This window comes from Leptosomus discolor, chromosome 5 (assembly GCF_034619465.1).
Source record: "Leptosomus discolor isolate bLepDis1 chromosome 5, bLepDis1.hap2, whole genome shotgun sequence".
Lineage (NCBI taxonomy): Eukaryota > Metazoa > Chordata > Aves > Leptosomiformes > Leptosomidae > Leptosomus > Leptosomus discolor.
In genome coordinates, this window is record NC_141395.1 from 18451459 (window position 1) to 18472890 (window position 21432).

The following is a 21432-nucleotide window of genomic DNA, read 5'->3' on the forward strand; positions in this document are numbered from 1 at the left end:
GGGAACTGCATGTTTCTGCCAGGTGCCCCCATCCCCGCAGCGCTGCGCCGCCGTCCCCCTTTTCAGTCTCTTTTGTAAATGTGCCAAACACTGCTGAGGCCACGGCCACACAGTAAAGAGCCTTTCGGAGCCCAGTGTGTGAGGCTGGGGACAGGGGTGAGGGGGGACCCTGAGGGCCGGGTGGTGCTGGGTGGGATGCAGAGCAATGCCGTCACCCCTTCTCCTAATGGGACCCTGGGTCGCTGGGGGGGAAGAAGCCATGTCAGAAAAAAAATGGTGATTAATGCAGAGCCCTGAGGCTAGAGTAGGCTGGATATGGTGTCCGTGTGTCCGTACGTGCCAGGGGAAGCGTGACCCGCATCTCTCAGCAGCAGCATCCGTCTGTCTATGCGCAGCCCCTGAGTGCCGTGCCGTGGCTTCTAGCTCCCTGCGGGGACAAGGCGGGTCAGGGAGGGCTGCAGCATCCCCGGCGCTGGCAGTGCACCCAAAAGGGGTGTCCCAGGCCGCTAGTCCCATATCCAGCCTGCTCCCCCCAACTCCAGCGCTCAGACCCTTCCAAGCAGTGGGGCCTGGGGACAGGGCCCCTGATGTCCCTCTGCTGCAAGGCACGGCAGCACTGCCAGCCCTCAGCACTGCCAGCCCCCAGTGGTGCCCCCTCACCCTCCACGAGCAGCCGGGCGGTGGAGCGGTCATCGAAGGCGTCGCAGGTGTACGAGTCCTCGTCCTCGGGGCCTACGCGGTGGATGATGAGCGTGCGGTAGCAGTCCAGATTGCAGATCTCGTACTTGTCACCGGCAAAGATCTCTGTGTCACCGCGGAGCCAGCGCACCCGGCCCCGGGCGTGGGACACGGTGCACTCCAGCGTCGCCTTGTGCCGCGCCAGCACCGTCTTGTCCCGCAGTGGCTTCACGATCCGGATGGGCAGTGCTGGCAAGTAGGGGGGAGCCGTCGGCATCGTGGGGTGAGCACGCTTCCACGGGGACCCCACGAGCTGACCCTGGTGCACCCCAGCCCTGGTGCTGGAGCCCGGCCAGCCCTCACACCCCGCGCTGGTACCTTCCACCCGCAGGCTGGCCTCCGAGACGGCCGTCCTGGCCACGAAGCGGATGAGTCCCTCGTCCTCGGGGCGCACGCCGCAGAGCAGCAGGAAATGCCGGGTCCCTGGGGAGGGAGAGGCTGGCTCAAGGGGATGGTGATGGGCACCCATGGCACGTGGGGGGCAGAGACTCCCCTTGCTTGAATTCATCCCCTCCCAGCCCCAAACCAGGTGTGGGGCCACCTGGACCCCCACCTTCTTGCCGTATCTTCACGGTGCTGGTGACCTTGATTTTCTCCCCATCCCGGAACCATTCGCCCTTCACGTCCCCGTGCGACGCCTCGCAGGTAAAGATAGCGTTGTCACCCTCCCGCACCTGGGCATCCTGCAGGTCCTGCACGATGTGGACCTGGCGCTCTGTGGGCAAGGGGCAAGGTGCCAGGGGGGGCAAGGTGCCAGGGTGGCCAAGGGCGAGGGGGAGCGGGTGGCGCAGGGTTTAGGGGTGCGCATGCCCCTGGGAGCTGGGTGGCTGTACCCTGGACGTGCAGCGTGGCAGAGGCCCGGCAGTCGCCCGCGTCGCAGGTGTAGGTGCCGGCGTCAGCCAGCTCGCAGCGGCTCAGCTGCAGGACACGGCGCCGACCCGCTGAGTAGATGCGGCAGTTGGGCCCCGGCCGCAGCTCCTGCCCGTCCTGCCCGGGGAGAGCGCGCTCAGGGGTGCAAGCAGGCAGCACCCCGCTGCTTTGCCCCCTATCCCCTGCCTGCAGCCCTGGCAGGGAGGGCAGCAGCCAGGGGTGTGAATCAGGGAGGAGGGCACGACCAGGCGCTAGAGGAGGGGATTGGGGCAAACCCTCACCTTGAACCACTTCACCTCTGCGCTGGGGCGAGACAGCTCACACTCAAAGCTGGCGACCCCCGTCTCTGGGACCCCAAGGTCCCGCGGGACCCTCACCATAGTGACTGGAGGCTCTGAGGGGGGAGCACACAGGGCAGGAAGGTTTGGTAGGGGAAAGACATGGGCTTGGGGCTGCAGGGATGGGAGCTGTGCCCCGGGCATCTCAGCCTGGGGTGAGGATGGGACTTCCTGGGGCATGACCATGGACAAGCACTCGTCACTGGTGTCCCAGCTGGCTCTGGACCCAGACCCTGGCTGCTGGATCCCCACTGCTCAGCTCACATTTCCTCCCTGGGGACAGGGGGACACCTTCCACATGTGCCCAGACCTGCCCAGCTCAGCTCTGTCATCTCCCCCGGGGACCAAATGGCAGCGCCGGTGCCACGTGCCCCCCCCAAGCCTGCCCCGGTGACCATACCCCGCACAAGCAAGCGGGCGCTGCAGCGCAGGGTGTCAGTGGTGAAGGTGACAGTGCCCGAGTCCTCCAGCGTCAGCCCCTCCAGCGTCAGGCTGTGCCCGCAGCCTGTGGCACTGATCCGGCATGTGCTGGTGGGCTTCACCCGGATGCCATCCCGTGTCCAGACCCCGGGTACGCTGGGGTGAGACAGCTCCAGGTGGAAGGTGGCCGTCTCCTTCTCAAAGGTCTCCACATCTGCCAGCGGCATCTGGATCGACACCTTCCGGGCTGCAAGGGACCCATGTCTGTGAGTGGGTGCCTGCTCCGCCTCAGAGCCCCCAGCTCCCCAGTCTGTGCTTGCTGCAGCGATCCCCTAAATCCAGCCCTTTTTACCAGGCTCCTACCCGTGCCCATCCCTCACCCCCACACTCACCTGTCCAGCCAAGCACGAGCTCTGCCCAAATTCCCTCCTCCAGCCTGCAGCATAGCTGCAGCAGGCAGGTGTCCCCCCCCATCCCCGTCCCCATCCCCAGCGCGGTACTCACGCTCCACGCAGAGCTTGGCCTGCGTGCGGTCGTGCAGGCTCTCGCAGCGGTAGGTGCCGCGGTCGGCGGGGCCGAGGCAGCGGATGGTGAGGGTGCGCCGGCACCCCGACTCCTGCAGCTGGTACTTGCTGCCTGGCTGGAGGAGGACGCCCTGCTTCAGCCACTGCACCTCGGCGGCCTCATGGCTCACCTCCACCTCCAGGCACACGTCCCCCTGCTCCTCTGCCACCACGTCCTGCAGCTTCCGCACAAACAGCACCTGTGCCTCTGCATGGCCCATGCACCGGGTCAGTGGGCAGCCATGGGGCTGTGCCCTGGGCTGTGCCCCAGACGGCTCCTTCCCCCCTCACCTTGCACGCTCAGCCGGGCCGTGCTCACCAGCCCCTCGGCGTTGGCCGTCACGGTGCCCGCATCACCCAGTTGGCACTGCTGGACGGTAAGGCTGTGGCACAACCCACTCCTTGTCACCAGCAGCCGCTCACCAGGGACCACAAGCTGACCGTTCAGCTGCCAGGTCACAACTACATCCTTGGGGGACACCAGGCACTTGAAGGTGGCGTCTTCCCCCTCCAGCACCGTCAGGCTCTGCAACTCTGTGATGATCTCCACCACCCTGGGGACTACAGCCAGGGCATTGGGGCACAGCACTGGGGACCTCCCATCCTGTAGAGCCACTGAGCATCCCCGCACCCCCCTGCCATCGCCATGCCCAGCTTCCCCACTGCCCTCATGGCACAGGGGTCCCTGGGGTGGTGGCCAAGCCTCGGGCACAGCTCACCCTGCACCGTCAGTGTCGCCAGCGTCTGGTCATCGTTGGACTCGCAGCAGTACTCGCCGGCGTCCTCAGGCTCCACACGGCTCAGCACCAGCGAGCGCTCTCGCCCCTCCGCCATCATCTGCCGGCGGGGACTGGGCGCCAGCACTCGCCCGTCCTTCCTCCACACCACGTCCCCCCGCGCCTTGCAGAGTTCGCACCACAGTACCGCCCGCTCGCCCTGCCGCGCGCGCACGTCCGACAGCCCACGCAGGAACTTCACCCGCAGCTCTGCATGGCCAAACCCCCAGCGTTGGCACCCACCACCGCTGCAGGGGTGGGGTGGTCCCCCGAGCACCCCCACTGCCCTCCTGCCACCCACCTCGGACGCTCACGTCGAACTGCATCTGGTCGTTCGGGGAGAGGCAGGTGTAGATGCCGGCATCCTCCTTGGCCACATTGAGGAGGACGAGGCTGTGCACGCGGCCTTCCCGCCGTAGTTCGCACCGCTCGCCGGCCACTGCTGCCTGCCGCGGGCCCAGCCAGGTGACATCGGCTCGCTCCGTGGAGGTGATGGCAGAGAGCACGGCGCTGCCGCCCTCCAGCACCAGCAGCTTCTCCTGCTCCTCCCGTTTGTTCACGAACAGCACGGGTGCCTCTGTGCCAAGGGAGCACCGGGCTCAGCAATGCCCCTGCCGGCAGCACCAGCGTGGAATGGTGGCACAAAGCATCCCAGTGTGGGGCAGGGGAACGCTGCTGCCACCCGGCATGGGTGAGGGACGCCTCCAGGCTCACCTTTCACGTGCAGAGTGAAATGCACCTCGTCGTCACCAGCATCGCAGAGGAAGATGCCGCCATCACCCAACTCTGCTTGCTTGATAGTGAGGCTGCGCGTGGGCCCCTCACTGCACACCAGCAGCCGCCCGCCCGAGCAGAGCATCTGTCCATCCTTCTGCCACTGCACTGCTGCCGTCTCCGGGGACAGCCGGGCTACCAGTGTCACACTGTCCCCCTCCATCACCTCCAGCGGGCTCTGCGCCTCCTCCTTGTTGACAATGCGCACGGGCCGGGCTGGGGGGCGCAGAGGACAAGGCAGGGCTCAGGGGTGTCCTTGCAGCATGGGGCAGTGCAGGGACAGGACCTTTGCAAGCAGAGAGGTGGCGATGCCCACAGTGTGTTACCGTGGGGCAGGAGGGCTGTGGGGTTGATGGGGGTCATGGCGCATCCAGCTGTGGGATGCTGTGAGCAGCTGGGGGTTGCTGTGGGGCTGGCTGGGGGTCCCAGTGGGGCAGGTGTGCAGGCTGGTAGGGTCTGGCAGCTCAGGGTCCCCTCAGGGAAGGGGTCCCAGGCAGGGACAGCAGCAAAGATCATTGCTCCTGCATCCCTCCCTGCACAGGCAGTTCAGCTGCTAGGTTGGGGCCATTCATTTTGGTGTCCCCCCCATCCCAACCACCTCACTGGGGAGCAGGGACACTTGCCTATGCCAGGCCCTCTCCCACCCTGCCCAGCCCTCATCTCCAGCTGATAAGGGTCCAGGCTGTGCTCAGCCCTTGGCAGCCAAAGCAGGAGGAGCGGCGCCTGGGAGACGGCCAAGGCTAAATTTAACCAGCCCCTGGCTGGGGGAGGCGGGAAGGACATGTCTCGCCACGACCCTGATACGTCCCTTTCTGACCAACAGCTTCTGCAGGGTTGGGGACAGGGCTCCCACCCTCCCCTGCCACACTGCCACTCTGGCCTCTCTGCCATCAGCAGGGTCACAGATGTGTCCCCTCCCTTCGCCCAGGGCTGTGGCACAATCCCACCATGCTGGAGGTCCCCAAGACGCTGAGCTCCTGCCAGCTCACCCGAAACCTCCACGCTCGTCACTGCACGGTCGCTGGCGGCGTCGCAGGTGTAGCATCCTGAGTCAGTGGGCTGCACCCCACAGATGGTGAGCTGCCGCAGCACCCCACGGGCCTCGACCTGCACCCGCTCACCCGGCTGCACCTCCTGGCCATCCCGAAGCCAGCGCACGGTGGCATCGGGCCGGGAGAGCTCACAAGCCAGCACCAGGTCCTCCCCAGCCACTAGGCAACGATGCTCCGTGGTGCCTGTGCTGCCCATAATGGTCACTGGTGGCTCTGGGACTGGAGAAACGGGCTGTCACCACAGGAGCAGCAGCCTGTGCCGGGAGCTGCAATGGCTGGATCACGTCCAGACCTCCTCCAGCTGCAACTGGTCAGTGCAGGGGTTTCCACAGAGCCCCCACGTCGGTGGAGCCCTCTCCCTGTGTCCATCCCACCAGCCTCCTCAAGCTCACTGCCACCCAGCCCAGCCTCACAACAGGCTGGCAGCAGCCAGGGACCCACCTAGGTCCTCACCCTTCTGGCCATCCCCCCCAGGACCTCCCGCTCACCTTCCACGGTGACGAAGAAAACAATGCTGTCATCACCGGTGTCGCAGAGGTACTCCCCTGCATCCCTGCCCGTGGCACCCAGGATGACAAGGCAGCGGCGCACCCCGTCTTCCTCCAGCCGCACATGCCCCGTGTCCTGCTGCTTCTCCCCATCCTTGTACCACTTCACCTCCCCGTGGGCGTGCGAGAGGTTCACCTCCAGCACCAGGTCCTCCATGGCCCGGCAATGCCGGTGGGTCGGAAGGACATCCCTCTCCAGGATCCTAACCAGTGGGTCTGCAGTGCCCAATATCAACAGATCTGGGGTCTCTGGGGTCTGTGCACCCAACTCCCCCACCAGGCTCTCCCTTAGCCCCTTGCTCACCCAACACTTGGATGGTGAAGGTCACTGTGTCATCACCAGCATCGCAGATGTATTTTCCTGAGTGCTCGGCTTGGGCCACAGGGATGAGCAGGCGGCGGTGGGCACCCTCCTCCTCCAGGACCAGGCTGCCCCCAGCCTCTAGCCTGACACCGTCCTTGGCCCAGCTCACGGGTGCATCTGTGCGGGACAGCTCACAGCCCAGAGTCACCGTCTCCCCCGGGGACACTGTCACAACAGGGAAGGGTCTGCGGGGCTGCAGGATCCTCACCGGTGGCTCTGTGAGTATGGAGTGGCCGTGATGCAAAGCAGATCAGGGACAATGTGGCCCCAGCAATGCCCCTGCTGCCAGCCCCAATTGAACACCCATGCTGGATGGCCCAGGGTGTGGGCACCCACTGGCTTCATCACGACGGAGGACCCAGTCCCCCTCGCCCAGCCTGGGAAAGACCACACAGCCAGAGCCCCATCAATGCCCCCCGCTCCTGGGTTCCTGCTGACCTGACACCTTGACATCGAAGGAGACGGCCTCATCCTTGCTCTCACAGATATACTCGCCCGCATCCTCCGCACAGCTCCTAGGGATGAGGAGGCAGCGCCAGGCCCCCTCTGCCAGCAGCAGCAGGTTGTCGGACTCATCCACCTCCAGCCCGTCCTTGAACCAGCACACAGGAGCATCCGGCACAGACAGCTCGCACCGCAGCTCCACACGCCCCGGCACCTGCACTGGCAGCTCCAGCGAGCGCTGCGGAGGGTGCAGGATCCTCACTGGTGGCTCTGCCAGGGATGTGGAGGAAAAGTATGAGACCTGCTCTCTGCACTTCTCCTGGCTCTGCTGTCCCTACTTACTGTCACCTGCATCCCAGCCCCTGTGGGGCTGCATGGATGCTACAGCCTGTCACCCCAGTGCAAAGGGGCAGGAGCTGCTCGAGGGCAGGGGTGGTGGGCACACAGTGCCATGGCACACAGGAGCCCCTGGGTAATGCAGCTGCACACACTCCTCTGGAAGGCTGAGAGTAGGGAGCACGGCTGGGACCCCATGGCACAGAGCCAGGACAGCACTACCCTTCTCTGGACATCCCTATTGTGCCACCAACCTGCCACTGAGACGTGGTAGGAGACAGACGCATCTCTGGCGTCGCAGACGAACTCTCCTGTGTCCTGTGGCCGGGCGCAGGGCAGCACCAGCCGGCGCCACGGCCCCTCCTGCTCCAGCACCAGGCTCTCGCCCACCTCCACCTCCTCCCCGTCCTTGTACCAGCGCACCAATGCTGCTGGGTAGGACAGCTGGCACCACAGCTCCACGTGCTGCCCGGCCACGTAGGCATGAGAGGCCTCGCTGTTGGAGCTGGTGATCCTCACCGGTGCCTCTGCCAGGGGACACATAGTGGAGGCTCAGCCATGGTGCTGGGTGAGCCCCATGTGAGGACGGGCACCCCCTGGCAGCTCACCGCTCACGATCACCCTGAAGCTGGCAGCATCATCCCCGGCTTCGCAGGTGTACATCCCTGAGTCGGATGCCGCAGCTGCAGGGATGTGTAGCCTCCGCAAGCATCCCTCTGAGCGGATGGCCAGCGCCTCCATCAGGACCACTGCCTTGCCATCCTTCAGCCAGCGGACAGGGACATCTGGGGGGGACACCTGGCACTCCAGCAGCACAGGCAGCCCTGCCAGCACCTCCTGGAGCTGCTGTGCCTCAGGCACTGGGGCAATGCGGACCTGTGGGGCTGAGAGAGACCAAGACCTTGTGTCATTTGGCCTCCATCCTACCTGCCCTGGGGCCAGTGGCCAGGATCATCCCAGCCCTGCAGCACTTGTAACTGAAAGCCAAGGGAGCACCAGGGCTGGGGTGTGAGGCGGCATAACCCATGGGCGGGAGGCGCGGCTGTGCCCTGGGGTGCGGAGGGGCCGTGTGGCACAGGGCTCCAGGAGGAGACAGAGCAGCTGACATCCCCCTGTCTGCATCCCCCTCCAGCCCAGAGGCACAGGCAAGGAGCTGCTCACGAGGAGGCAAGGGGCAGCTGAGGTGCTGGAGCCACCAGTGGGACAGCAGTGTGAGCATGGAGCTTGGGCAGAGGGAGAAGGGGGAAAGGGCTGAAGCTGAGCATCGCACCCACCTGCCACAGTGACGGTGTAGAAGACGGAGTCCCCACCAGCATCGCAGACAAACTCCCCCGCGTCCTGCGGCTGGGCGCAGGGCAGCACCAGCCGGCACTGTGGTCCCTCCTGCTCCAGCACCAGGCCCTCGCCCGCCTCCACCTCCTCCCCGTCCTTGTACCAGCGCACCAGGGCTGCTGGGCGGGACAGTTGGCACCACAGCTCCACACGCTGCCCGGCCGTGTAGGCATGGGGGGCCTCCTCATTGGAGCTGATGATCCTCACCGGCGCCTCTGCCAGAGAGAGATGCAGGGCTCAGCCAGGATGTAAAGACCAGAGCGGGTGACGGTGGCAGTCACAGCCCTGCGTGGAGCAATGGCTTCACAGGCTCATTCAGTAGCTTTAAGGCTGGAAGGCACCACCTCATCCACATCCCACATAGCACAAACAACTGGGCTGCCCTGCCCGGGGCTCCCCCTTCTCCTCACCCATCGCACACAGAAGGAGCACACAGCTACCAGCTGGCTCTAAATCGCTGCTGTGCCCTCGATCCCGTGGTATACCTGCCCTGCTCTGCCCCAGGATGGAGCTGAGGGATGCAGAGGGAGGATGTGGGTGGGCAAGCACCTCTTTAGTGAGCCTCAGCACTGCTAATTGCCGTCTGTGCTGCCAGCACCAGCCCCTGTGGCTGCCCTACCAGGGGGTGCCCATCCCTCTGCCTGTCTCCCCGTTTCGGAGGCTGACAGGTCCGGGCTGTTGCCTCTGTCTCAGCTCAGCCTCAGCATTTGCTGACACTGCAGTACAGGTGTATGGCTTGCTTGTGGTCAGCAGCCCCATCTCTCCGGCTCACCAGGACCCAGGACCCCGTGCTAGATCGCAGTGCTTGCTGAACACCACTGTTAATGGGTTACACACGAAACGTGTGCCACTGCTCACATCTCCCTGATGACTTGAGCCGGATCTCTAAAGGCAGAGGGACTCCCAGTACAAGTTTTAGGTCACCAGCTCTCCTCTCTCCTGGAAGAAGGTCAGGATGAAGCCCCTGCCTGCCTGGCCACATGTGTTGCAGTGGGCTGTAGCTTGCCTGGACTCTGCTGTGCAGAGTCCGCAGCTCCGGGCAGGCATGGGGCACAGCCGGCACCAGAGCATGCTGGTAGCCAAGCAGAGACCTGCCCTTCTCACGGCCCGCAGCTGCCCCGTGCTGGATATCCAGGCTGTCCCCAGACAGTTTCCAGCCGCGATGCCCGGGCTCAGCAGCTCACCACAGCCCCGCAGCATGCGAGAGCAGCGCAGTGCCAGTTCGCAGCGTTCAACCTGCCCCACGCTGAGCCTGCATCCGCACGGCTCCCTAATCAAACGCTCGGCTGCTGCCTGTCTCCTTGGACCTGCTGGAAGCAATCGCATCGCTGAAGTGCAGCTGGAGATGTTGAACGGCACCAAAGCGAGGAGGGGGCGATGTGCCAGCCCTCGGCATGCAGTGCCACTCTGGCCGTGGACCCAGCCCTGATGCTAGCTCTGAGAGAGCCCCAGCGCTCGGCAGCTGCTGGAAAACACAGAGGTGTGCGGAGGTGGCCGGGCTTCAGGATAGTTGGGATGCCTTGGGGAAACCCAGGCGTGCCACACCAGCACTGTCTGCGGCAACCAGCCTGGCACTCGTGCCAGAGAGGTGCCACCCTGAGCCTCCTGGCACCCACCGCCAGCCCTGCCAGTGACACCAACAGCCAAATCCTGATTGAACCAAGCCAGCTTCTCTAAGACCCTTCTGCTGAAGAGACACAAAGCTGCTCAGCCAAAAGGCTGAGCTTCAGCAGATGGTGTTCCCTGCTCCCACCCTAGGGAAGCCGAGCTCTCTGTGCCCCGCACTGCCACAGAGCAGACAATGCCTCTTGCCTCCGCCCAAAGCCCATGCTGTCTGTCCTTCCCACTGACGATTTTGCCTTTATCATACTAAAACCCCCTCTCTTCTTCAGCCTCCCAGCAGCCACCACTTCACTGTCTCTTCTAGCATCTCTTATCACTCATCCCATCTTCACTCCTACAACCTCTGCCACCAACTTTGGCCATCTATTAGCACCGTAAAGAGGCTTTACAGCTGTGGTCAGGAAGCCTTTTAACAGGGCTTTAGCTCTGCCACAGGTCACCTTCCTGTGGCTGTGGTATTGTGGGTTTCGGGGCCAGCAAGGGTAAGTCTTTCACTCGCTTTCAGCTTTCATTATCCTCTGCCAGCCAGCAACACCAGCAGCTGCTCCATGGCCAGGCCTGCTCGCACCCAGCAAACACCACCCAACTGTTGGTATCCAGGCAACTGCTAATTTTCAGGTCAGCAATTAACACCGTCCATCAGAGTGATGTCCGACCGCCAGTCACCCCACGCCGGGTGCTGGGCCCGCTATTTTTAGGACCTCAGAGGAGGGCTTGGTTACTGACTGTGGCAGAGGTCCGGCAAACACCCTGGCATGGAGGTGAACATGCCCTCAGGTGCTTGAGCATTTTGGACGGGCAGAGCTAGCTGTCCCCTTTGCCATCCACTCTGGGTGGTTCTACGCACCAGAGCTGCCACAAAGACCCCGACTGACCAAGCAACCTGCTGGTGAGGACCTGGCAAGAGCATCTCTGATGAGCATCCCCAGAGCAGCAAATGACAGCAACAGTGACAGCGACGTGTGCTGTGGCACCCTGCACCACCAAAGAAAGCCCCCCGAGATGTGACCCTGACTGCACTCCTGCATCACACCCACCTGCCACAGTGACGGTGTAGAAGACGGAGTCTCCGCCGGCATCACAGACAAACTCCCCTGTGTCCTGTGGCCGGGCGCAGGGCAGCACCAGCCGGCACTGTGGCCCCTCCTGCTCCAGCACCAGGCCCTCGCCCGCCTCCACCTCCTCCCCGTCCTTGTACCAGCACACCAGGGCTGCTGGGCGGGACAGTTGGCACCACAGCTCCACACGCTGCCCGGCCGTGTAGGCATGGGGGGCCTCCTCGTTCGAGCTGATGATCCTCACCGGCGCCTCTGCCGGGGATAACACGGGGCTCAGCATGGGCACCTGACTGACGGCAGCTTTCACCCCCGTCATGGAGACAAGAAGAGGGGCAGGAGCACGTCAGGAGGTGGGGTGCAGGACCCCACACATGGTCCCCAGCTCACCAGTCACGGTCACCACGAAGCTCAAGGCGTCATCCCCAGCATCACAGGTGTACACACCGGCGTCTGAGAGGCCAGCCGAGCGGAGGAGCAGCCTCCGCACACAGCCCTCCGCCTGCACTGCAATAACATCATCCAGGGGCACGGCCTCACCGTCCTTCAGCCAGCGGACGGGGGCATCCTGGGGGGACACCTGGCACTCCAGCAGCACAGGCAGCCCTGCCGGAACTTCCCGGAGCCGCTCAGCCTCGGGCACTGGGGCGATGCGGACCTGTGGGGCTGAGAGACAGTGCGGAGGGGTGAGAAGCATCCTCCAGCATGAGAGCTCCTGCTGCTCTTCTCTTGCCCCGCTCACCTTGCACATGCAGCGTGGCCGAGTCCCGCACGCCACCAGACACAAAGGTGACCCGAGCCCCGCTGTCAGCCAGCTGTGTTCCCCGGATCAGCAGTGAGTGCTCCATCCCGCAGCGCTGCACTCTGTACCAGCCACCCGACTCTTCCTCCTCCTCACCCAGCCTGGCACCATCAAGGAACCACGTGCCTTGCACCACAGCCGACAGCTCCAGGGAGAACTGCGCATCGTCACCGTCCTGCACCCACACGTCCTGCAGACCCCTCTCCAGGCGAGCTGCCGGAGCTGGAGCACAGCTGGACTCAGCCCTGGTGGCACTGGCCGGCAGCGTGCCATGGCACAACATCCCAGCTGGCCCTTGGGGAGAGCCGTTTCCCAGGTGGGGGTCCCCGGCTTGGCACCCTCACCAAGACGCACAGAGCCGGGGAACTCCACGGGGCTGCTCCTGCCGTGCTCGTTGGCGGCGCAGACACGGAAGCAGTAGTCGGCTTCGCGAGGCACGCTGTCGCCCAGCACCTGCACGCGGCCGGGCAGGTCGGTGGCGAGGCACTGCACCCACTCGCCCCCCGCTGCCTCCCGCCGCTCCAGCAGGTAGCGGCTGGGCGGGTGGAGGTGGGCGTCGGGTGCGGGGCACCAGCTCAGCAGGGCCGCGTTGCTCTCCACCACGCTCATCTCGGCTGCCACCGGCGCGCTCGGGGGGTCACGCTTCACACCTGCAAGTCACAGCCCATGTTGCCTGCTTGGGGGTGGCAGTGAGGCTCCTGGTGGGGTGTCAGAAGGGCTGAGTGGGGCTACACGGCCTGTTTCTCTGGGGATCCTCTCTCTGATAGAGAAGGTGGAGAGGATGGAAAGGATGGTCTTGCTCCCATGTAGCGTGGTGCTGGTTACAAGGCTTTGTGAGTGCCAGCGAGACTGCGGACCTGGAGCCCTGCTAAAAGCCCCCTTCCCCAAAAAGCCATCGCAGCACCATGTCCCCAGCATAGTGGGTGCCCATCCCATCTCTCCTTTGAGTCAACCCCCATGAATGGGCAGGATGGAGGATGCGAGACCCATCCGAGCCTGGGGCTTACACTTGATCCGGAGCTGGGAGGATGTCTGTGACTCCCCGACAGCAAAGGAGATGATGCCCGCGTCCTGGCGGGTGACATGCACCAGCACCAGGAGGTGTGTCCTGCCAAAGCTCTTCAGCACAGTGCGGGGTGACTCCTGCAGCTGCAGCCCGTCCCGGCTCCAGCAGGTCCCCTCTGCCGCCTCCCGCGTCTCCACACAGAAAACTGCGTTCTCCCCCTCCATCACATCCAGCTTCCGCGGCAGCCGCTTCGTGATCACCCCTACGGGAAGACGTGAATGAGGATGATGTGGGGACAGATGCTGGGGAGCAGGGTGGGCTCTCTGGGGTGGGAGAGAGGAGGAGGAGGAGGTTGAGGACAAGCAGCAGCAGGCACCACATACAAATGGTGGGAAGGCAGATGCAGGGGATAGTGGGGAGCCTGGCAAGGAAGGGGATAGAAAGGCAAAGCCGGAGACCTGATCCCCACCTCGGACGGAGACCTCGGCAATGCTGCGCCCCTTGTTCTTCATCTGGCAGAGGTAGATGCCGTCGTCATCAGTGCGGGCATCGCGGATGGTCAGGCGCCGCACCACGCCTCGCTCCTCCATCACGTACTTGTGGCTGGGCTGCAGCTCCCTGTCCTCCAGGTACCAGGCGGTGGGGATGGTCTCCAGTGGCACCTGGCACTCCAGGACGGCATCCTCCCGCTCCGCCACCTCCACGTCTGCCAGCTGCACCTGGAACCGCAGCCGGTGCTCTGCCGCCGGGAGAGACAGCTGCTGAGGGTGTGTGGGGCACAGTGCCCGTTGGCAGCCCTTCACTCAGGGCCTTCCCAGCTCACAAAGAGCTCCAAGCCCTTGGCCCTTCTCTGTTCCTCTCATCTTCGATCCGTGTGGGATGGACACTGCCCTGGGAAACACATTCCCCAGAGTGGGAGGAAACAAGGTGCGGGCTGGGGAAACCCTGCGATGCCCCTAGAATCTCAGCAGGGAGCTTTGGGGGGACGAAGGAGAGTGCATGCCAGCCCAACACAAGAGGCATCTCAGCAGAGGGGAGCAGCAGGGTGCAGGCAGGGGATGCAGCAGGTGCTGGGCTGTCCCCAGCTGGCAGGATGGCTCTCGGGGACGGGGCTGCCACCAGTGCAGACGCTTGGAGCTGTGCCCTGCAGGGCTGCCCGCCAAAACCACTCGGCACTTCCAGGGGAATTTGTCACCAAGGCACTGCTCCCCCCTCCCTGCTCGTGACTGGACACTCACAGCCCTCCAGAAAAGCCACCTCTCTGTTTGCAAGGCGAGAGGGTCCTGGATTGGGACACAGCTCCCTGGAGGAGCCCAGCATCCCCTGCTTCCAGCATGCAGCTCTGTCCAGAGGAGCCTGGGGTGACCCTGGCTGCACGGGGCAGGAGGGAGCCCAGGGGTGCTGGGCTCACACACGGACGCATCCCTGCCAGATGAAAAGCCCCGGACCCCCGCAGCGCCTGTCCGCCCCCAGCAGCACTTGGGCACTCTCCTACCTTTCACCTGGAGGTGCACCGCGCTGAGGGTCTGGCCGGCGGTGTTGGATGCGGTGCAGACATACAGCCCCTGGTCCTGGGGTTTGCAGTACAGCACCTTGAGGATGAAGTAGCCCTCTCGGTCCTCATAGACAAGGTGCCTGCGGCCAGGGATGAGTGGCTCACCGTCCTTCTGCCAGAGGATCTCCGGCTTGGGCTTGCCGGTAACATAGCAGCGAAACTTGGCGTGCTTCCCCACGCTCACAGCAAATGCCTTGGCCCCTGGCACCCTGGCCGGCACTGTGCCGTTGGGCACCCAGGTCTCTGGTCCCACGCGCCGTCCCACTGTGTGCCGCTGCCGCCGCCGCCGCTGTTCTGCCAGCAGCTCGAGGCCATCAGCAGGAGAGCCACCGGGGAGCCCATCTGGTGGTGCCCGGGGTTCGACCAGGAGCACAGCAGCGGCCAGGGCCTCCTGGGAGCCTCTGCGTGCCCGGCACACATACACCCCTCCATCTGGGGGACGTGCACCAAACAGCTTCAGGAAGTGCCAGTCCTCTGGCTCCTGCCCCACCGCAAAGTGGCTGCTCTCGAAGACGTCAGAGAGCTTGTGCCCATCCTTCTCCCACTCCAGCACTGGGCAGGGCTGCCCAGACACCCTGCAGGTGAACATCACGTCCTCCCCTCGGCACACCCGCGTGGACGAGGGGGTGATGAGGAAGGCAGGTGCCTCACTGCCTGGGCATCCCTCCTCTCCAGGCTCCCCGACCTCCACCTTGAGCATGGCGGCAGCGTAGGTCTCGCCAATGCTGTTCTTGGCCTTGCAGATGTAGAGGCCGCTGTCCTGGGGGGTTGCACAGGACACCAGCAGGCTGTACAGGTCTCCCTTGACCTCCACTTGGAAGCGGCCTGAGGGCTCGATTGGGGTCTTGTCCTTCTCCCAGAGGATACTCGGCCTGGGGTCACCCGTGATCTGGCAGCTCAGCACTGCATCGGTGCCGCTTCGCACCGTGAAGGTACGTGGGTAGGCCAGGAACCTGGGGGCTCCCCTGAACCCCTCCATCACCACCTCTCGGGGTCACAGCAGGCAGCGATCATCAGCCTGGGGGGATGCACAAACCAACCGGGGTGGCGGCTCAGGCTTCAGCAAAGGGACCAGCGTGGAGCACCACCAGGAGGGACCCATGCCCAGAGTGAAGCCCCCAGTGCGTCCCCATGCTGCAGGAGCATCCCTCTCGCTCTGAGCACCCCAGCCCCACTGGATATGTTCCTGTATTAGCCCAAATCACCCATTTCCCAGCCCAGCGGCAACAGAAGAGGTGACAAAAGGCGGTTCTTTGCACCCCCGAGGGTCCGGGGCACCCACAGCCTGTCCCAGGGTTGCAGAGGGGACCTCAACTCCAGAGAGCGAGGGACCCTGCCTAGACGGGGAACGCAGGCAGCTGCTTGCCGGGTGCTGGGGCTGGGGGGCGGCGGAGGCAGGACGGCCGCAGCCCGCCCCTTCCCCACCCGCGGGGCATTCCTGCAGTATCGGGTGGTGGCAGAGCCGCATTCCTGCAGCATCTGGGCTGGCTCAGCGGGCAGGTGCTGATACGGGGCTGTCGCGGGCGGGGGGCACCCGGCCGGATCTGGGTGCTTCCTCCCGGGCTCGGAGGGGCAGGGGACCCGGCGATCACCCCGCAGGGCCGTGCCCTGGGGTAAAGCGGGGCTCCCCCTGGGACAGGGTCCCCCCCCCCCGCCGATGGAGCGTGGTCCCGCTGGCAGGCTCAAGCCCTGGGGTATTGAAAGCCGCGGCTGGAAATAATCAGCCTCAGGGGGCAGAGGGAAGGTTGGGGAGATGGGTCCCGCTTTCGGAGGGCACTGCCTCCATCCTCAGCGCTGTGGGTAACCGTGCCCACCATCACGGGCAGGAGCGGGGCAGGGTGCTCCATGTCTCCCCTGGGCGAGTGCATCCCCGCCTCTGCCCGCATCACGGCCAGGGCTGGGGCAAAGGCATCTCTGCCTCCCTTGGGCAGGGGGAAGAGAAACGAACATACTCCCTGAATAAGCCAGACGGGGTGGTGGGAGAGGGCTGGTGCAGGGACCAGGGCCAGCTTCTCCTGCCAGACCCCTACCCCCGGGACAGTGCATCCATTCAGAGCCACCTCCCCAGCCACACACTCCCCTGACCCACTGGCCACCCCATGGCAGCTCCTGCAGACACACATAGCCCTGATGGCTCGGCCGCCCTACTGCCCCTCCAATCACCCCCTCCCCCAATCACCTGGCCCCACAGCCCAGTTCCCTGCCCCCCACACACACCTCTCTCCGCCGCCTCTGCCCCTTGTCTCCCAGTGCCGGCACCCAGCTCTTGCCGCTTTCCCCAGCTCCGCTCCTGGGTGTCAGTGCGCAGGGACCAAACGTTACAAATGCCTGCAGCTGCTGTCCCCAAAAATACCCACTGATGACACACTGGGTTGATAAGACTGAGCCTGCTCCATTCAGTGCCTTGCCGGGGCAGGGCTGGCCTACCTATGTATAGCAGCCCAGCAGGAGCCACCCGGCCCAGAGCGGGCAGGCAGCGCTGCACCTCCAGAGATCTGGGGTGCTGCAAAACCAGCTGTGCCTCAGTGCTGGGTCAGCCAGCAGCAGGAGGCAACATGTCGTGTAGGGTGCACAGCATGGAGTGCACAGTTTGGCATGGACGGCACGGGGTGCATGGCGTGGGACACCCAGCTGCAGTGGGACAGGACATGCTGCACAGGACTGGACATGCTGCACTGGATGCTGCACCAAATGCCAGGCTGCAAGGGATGTGATGTGCCTTACAGGCCATGCTATGTGGGACACTGGGCTGCAGGAGGATGGGAGGGGGTGCGGAGGCTGCCCACCACCCTGTAGGGCAGGCAGGGCTGCTGGATGGGACGCCTGGCATTGTTCACACAGGCAGCGGTGGGAGGAAGGGCAGGACACGCTGGGTCCCCTTGTAGCCTGCACCCCTCCTGCAGCTCCCACCCCAGGAGCCAGCCCGCGGCCAGCCAGCCTGAACAGCACCCCAGGATCCTTCTCCTGGCACTGCTGCAGGGTCTCCAGCTGGCCTGGCTCTGCCCTCACCTCTTCTCCTCCTTCCCTTGAAGCTGGCCCAGCCTTCCCCAGCCCCAGGCAGCATAGGGACCTCTTGCCATCCCTCCTGCTTCATGTGCCCAGGATCTTGCCAGCCTCCAGGCTGCCCTGGAGTTGCCACAACCCCTGACTCCCCAGGGCCAGTCCTCACATCCCAGCTGCTCCGTGACTCTGAGATGTCCCAGCCATCCCTGGCAGGAGGGTGTCCAGCCCGCCCCCCCCCCCCCCGCCCAGGGCCTCACAGGGCTCTGGACCCCAACAGGTCCCTGCCCAGATATCCCTGCTATGCACAGCCACTGCCACCTCCCACTGTCCCCCAGAAGCCCCAAATCTGCAGCTCCTCCACCATGGGGGGCACCTAGCACCAGCAGCTGCAATGCTGGCCCAGGGTGCCCCCACCGTCCCGCCAGCCCCAGCAGCACCCTGCCCACAGCCCAACCTCCCCAGCCCCATGCACCCACTGTCCCTGGCAGCATCCCCCCACACACCCCCCTGTCCAGGCGCCGTCCCCCCCCTCCAGACCACACTGTCCTTGCAGTCCTCACATTCCAGACGTCTCAGCACTTTCGCTGCCCAGAGATAATATTCACAGCGAGCAGACATTTGCGTCAGTGTCAGATAGATCTCAATGCCACCCTACCCTGGGGGGAGCACAGTGGGCAGACGGGCTGGGCAGGCAGGCAGGAGCCCACGGCAGAGCCCCCCAAGCCACCAGCCCAACACTCACCCTATGGTCATGCTGCTCCTCCTGCACCTGCTGCCTGCCATGCTGCCCACCGCCGCCCTGGCCAGCTGCACTGGGGCTGGTGCTGACCGGCAGCTCATCCTGGCCAAGGTGCGGTCTCGGGTGCTGGAGCATCTGAGCCCCCCGGTTCTCCAGGAGGAGCCCCAGAAGGAAGCAAGGAGGGTGCATCGGAGAGATGTCCTTGAAAATGCAGAAGTCGAGCCAGAGGAGCTGGAGGACACCTCCCAAGTGATCCTCTTCCCTTCCACAGGTGAGAACATCCTGGTGGGATGGAGAGGGCAGAGAGGTGAAGCAGGCTGGGGGCTCGGGGCAACACGGATGCAGCAAGAAAGTGGGGCTGCTGTGGTCGTCCATGGGAGAAGAGAAAAAGGGTACATCAGGCTGGGGCATCGGCACGGGTGAGGTTTGGTGGAGAGCCAGGAGGTGGAAAGGTACAGCAGGCGGGGACAGGCAGAGCAACCCAGGACACAGGCAGGGAGAGGGACAGGTGGCACAAGTGGGTGCTGAGAGGCTGCGGATCAGCTGGGCCAGGCAGGATGTGGAGAGATGGGGAGGGCCGAGGAGCAGGCAGGGTGGGACAGGGTGGGATGCTAGGGAATGGGGCAGGATGCTGGGAAATGGATAGGATACTAAGGGAGAGGGCAGGATGCTGTGGTATGGGGCAGGATGACCAGCTATGGGGCAGGACACTGGGAGATGGGGCAGGACACTGGGGAATGGGGGCAGCCTAGTGCACAGCAGAGCTCAGCTGGGGGGCATGGTGCAGTGGCTGCTGTGAGGCACTAGACGTCAGCTCCCCCACACCCTGCCACAGCCCATGCCAGCAGCTGGATGCCCTGCCAGCACCCCAGGGGCCCTCTGCAGCATCCCACCTCCTGCCCGGCATTGGGGACCCTCCCCGGGTTTGGACATGCACCCTGAGCATCTTTCCCCTCCTCTCAGATGTGCCCTGCGAGCCCACACAGCCAGACAAGCTGCTGGAGGAAGAAGGGATTTTCACTTACCTCTTCCAGCCCTCGGCACACACCCTGAGCCGCACAGTGACCTCCGCCCAGCTCTGGTTTTACACAGGACCCTCGGCCGCCCCCAACCACTCGGCTCCCGATGTGCTGACCCTCTTGCCGCAGGGCCGTGTGCCGGTGACGGCCATGGCAGTGCAGACACCCGAGTACTGGACAGTGTTTCACTTTGCCCCGGCGCTGCTGCCCCAGCTCTCCCAGCCACTCTTCGTGCTTCTGGTGCGCTGCCCTGGCTGCCCCTGCCTGGCAGAGGTGGACAAGATGCCCTTCTTGGTGGCCACCACCCGGGCCAAGGGCAGAGAGCGAGCTCGTCGCTCTGCTGTGCCCTGGTCCCCAGCCGCCTTGAGCCTGCTGCAGCGCCCGTCCGAGGACCTGGCCGCCCACACCAACTGCCGCCGGGCTTCCCTCAATATCTCCTTCGAGGAGCTGGGCTGGGACAATTGGATCGTGCATCCCAGCAGCTTTGTTTTCCACTACTGCCATGGGAGCTGTGCCGAGGGCCACGGGCTGAGCCACCGCCTGGGCGTGCAGCTCTGCTGCGCTGCCCTGCCTGGCACCATGCGCTCCCTGCGCGTCCGCACCACCTCCGACGGTGGGTACTCCTTCAAGTACGAGACGGTGCCCAACATCCTGGCCCAGGACTGCACCTGCGTCTAGGGCATCCCGCAGCCCGGCCCCGGACCATGATCCTGCCCAGGAGTCGCTTACCCAGGGGACCTTCAGCCCCATGCCGCAGGGACCAGAGGGACCTGGGGGAGGGGGGTGGGTGGGGGGGGTGGGTGTGAGTGGGCTGGGTCACCTTCCCCTGGACAAGCCAGAGTTTCAGGCTGCCCCAGGTATGGTGAAGCTGCCAGACCTCCCCTGGGGCTGGTCCCAGCCCAGAGCAAGCCTGCGACAGGCACAGCCTCTGGCAGCAGCACCAACCCCTGCCGAAGCCAGCCTGGTGTTTGCAACCAGCTCAGCCCCCATTTGTCCCCACCCAGTCCCCTCCAGCAATTCCCACACCCCGCCCCCTTCCCCAAAAAAGACTGGGATCCGGCTCCTGCTGCAGAGTGCAACAGCCTCCCCGTGCTCCCAGGCAGGGCCAGGCTGCCGCGGCAGCGATGGGGACAAGGACGGGCTGTGCCAGGGTGAGCCCATGCCAGGACCTCGCACCGGTGGCAGGGCTGGCAGCACACGTGGTGCTGCAAGCAAGCCCTCACCCGGCAGCACAGCCTGTTGGAAAACTTAATGCAGTGAGCAAATAAACCTGTGCCCTTTACCAAAACAGCCTGGAAACACTAGCTTCCATCAGAGCCAGCCACAGAGCTGTTGTGGTCTGTGGGATGTGAGCTCCCCGGGGGGCTTTCAGCTGGAGGAAGGAGGGGACGGGTAAGTGCTGCAAAAGGCATCCAGCTCTGACCTAGGGTCCCAGAGACGGGATTGAGGTGTGCTGGCCAAAATCGGCATGGCATGGCTGGGTTTGATTTGACCCTGGGGCAGGGGAGCGCAGGGCAGGGCAGCATCCCTTCCGCTCCCGGCTACAGCAGGACGGGGAGGCACAGGGAAGTCCCTCTGTGGGTTCCTGGCCAGGGACAGGACCACACAGGAATGCAAACGGAGCAATCCCTCTCCGCCAGGCTGACGGAGGCTGCCCCGGCCGCAGCCGCAGCCGCCTCCGCAGGAACGACTGAGTCACCCCGGGTGAGCGGGGAGGTCCCAGCCCAGCCGTGCAGGATTCCCTTCCCACCCCTTCCTCCCGAACGACCGGATGCAGCAGTTCAGTACAAAACGTCTCCAGCCTTTACTAATATAGATATTAAAAAAAAAAAAAAAAAAAAAAAGAAGAAGAAAAAAACAGAGTGACAATCATTTCCGAGTAAAAAACAACGCTACAAAAATTCTTGTGTGACCCAGGCTGAGATGATGAGAAATGCCCCGCTGGTTCCTGGCTGACCCCACCCTGGGGCACCGTATCCCCCCACCATGGGCCCAGGGTCTGGCCCCACACAAGGGGTCCCAGCCTCATGGCCAGAGCAGGAGGCGATGGGCTTTGGTCCAAGGGCGGCCGGCCG

The 21432-nt window shown here is 64.5% G+C and overlaps 2 protein-coding genes across 2 annotated transcripts; one reads left to right on the forward strand and one right to left on the reverse strand.

Moving 5' to 3' along the window:
• Nucleotides 1-419: 419 nt before the first annotated feature.
• Nucleotides 420-15575, reverse strand: OBSL1 (obscurin like cytoskeletal adaptor 1). The gene is made up of 26 exons (XM_086465955.1): nt 14537-15575; nt 13511-13780; nt 13043-13303; nt 12380-12685; nt 11976-12257; nt 11624-11899; nt 11216-11488; nt 8498-8770; nt 7834-8107; nt 7478-7755; nt 6882-7157; nt 6384-6659; nt 6020-6295; nt 5469-5750; nt 4420-4695; nt 4007-4282; nt 3649-3915; nt 3221-3490; nt 2871-3137; nt 2347-2613; nt 1890-2002; nt 1572-1725; nt 1292-1453; nt 1057-1161; nt 661-927; nt 420-427 (listed from the first exon to the last, which is right to left on the reverse strand). Exons 1-26 carry the CDS (start codon nt 15573-15575, stop codon nt 420-422), a joined length of 7074 nt encoding a protein of 2357 aa, XP_086322081.1.
• Nucleotides 15576-18242: 2667 nt separating this feature from the next.
• INHA (inhibin subunit alpha) lies at nt 18243-20035 on the forward strand. The gene is made up of 2 exons (XM_086465892.1): nt 18243-18609; nt 19302-20035. Exons 1-2 carry the CDS (start codon nt 18243-18245, stop codon nt 20033-20035), a joined length of 1101 nt encoding a protein of 366 aa, XP_086322018.1.
• The last annotated feature ends 1397 nt before the right edge of the window (nt 20036-21432 follow it).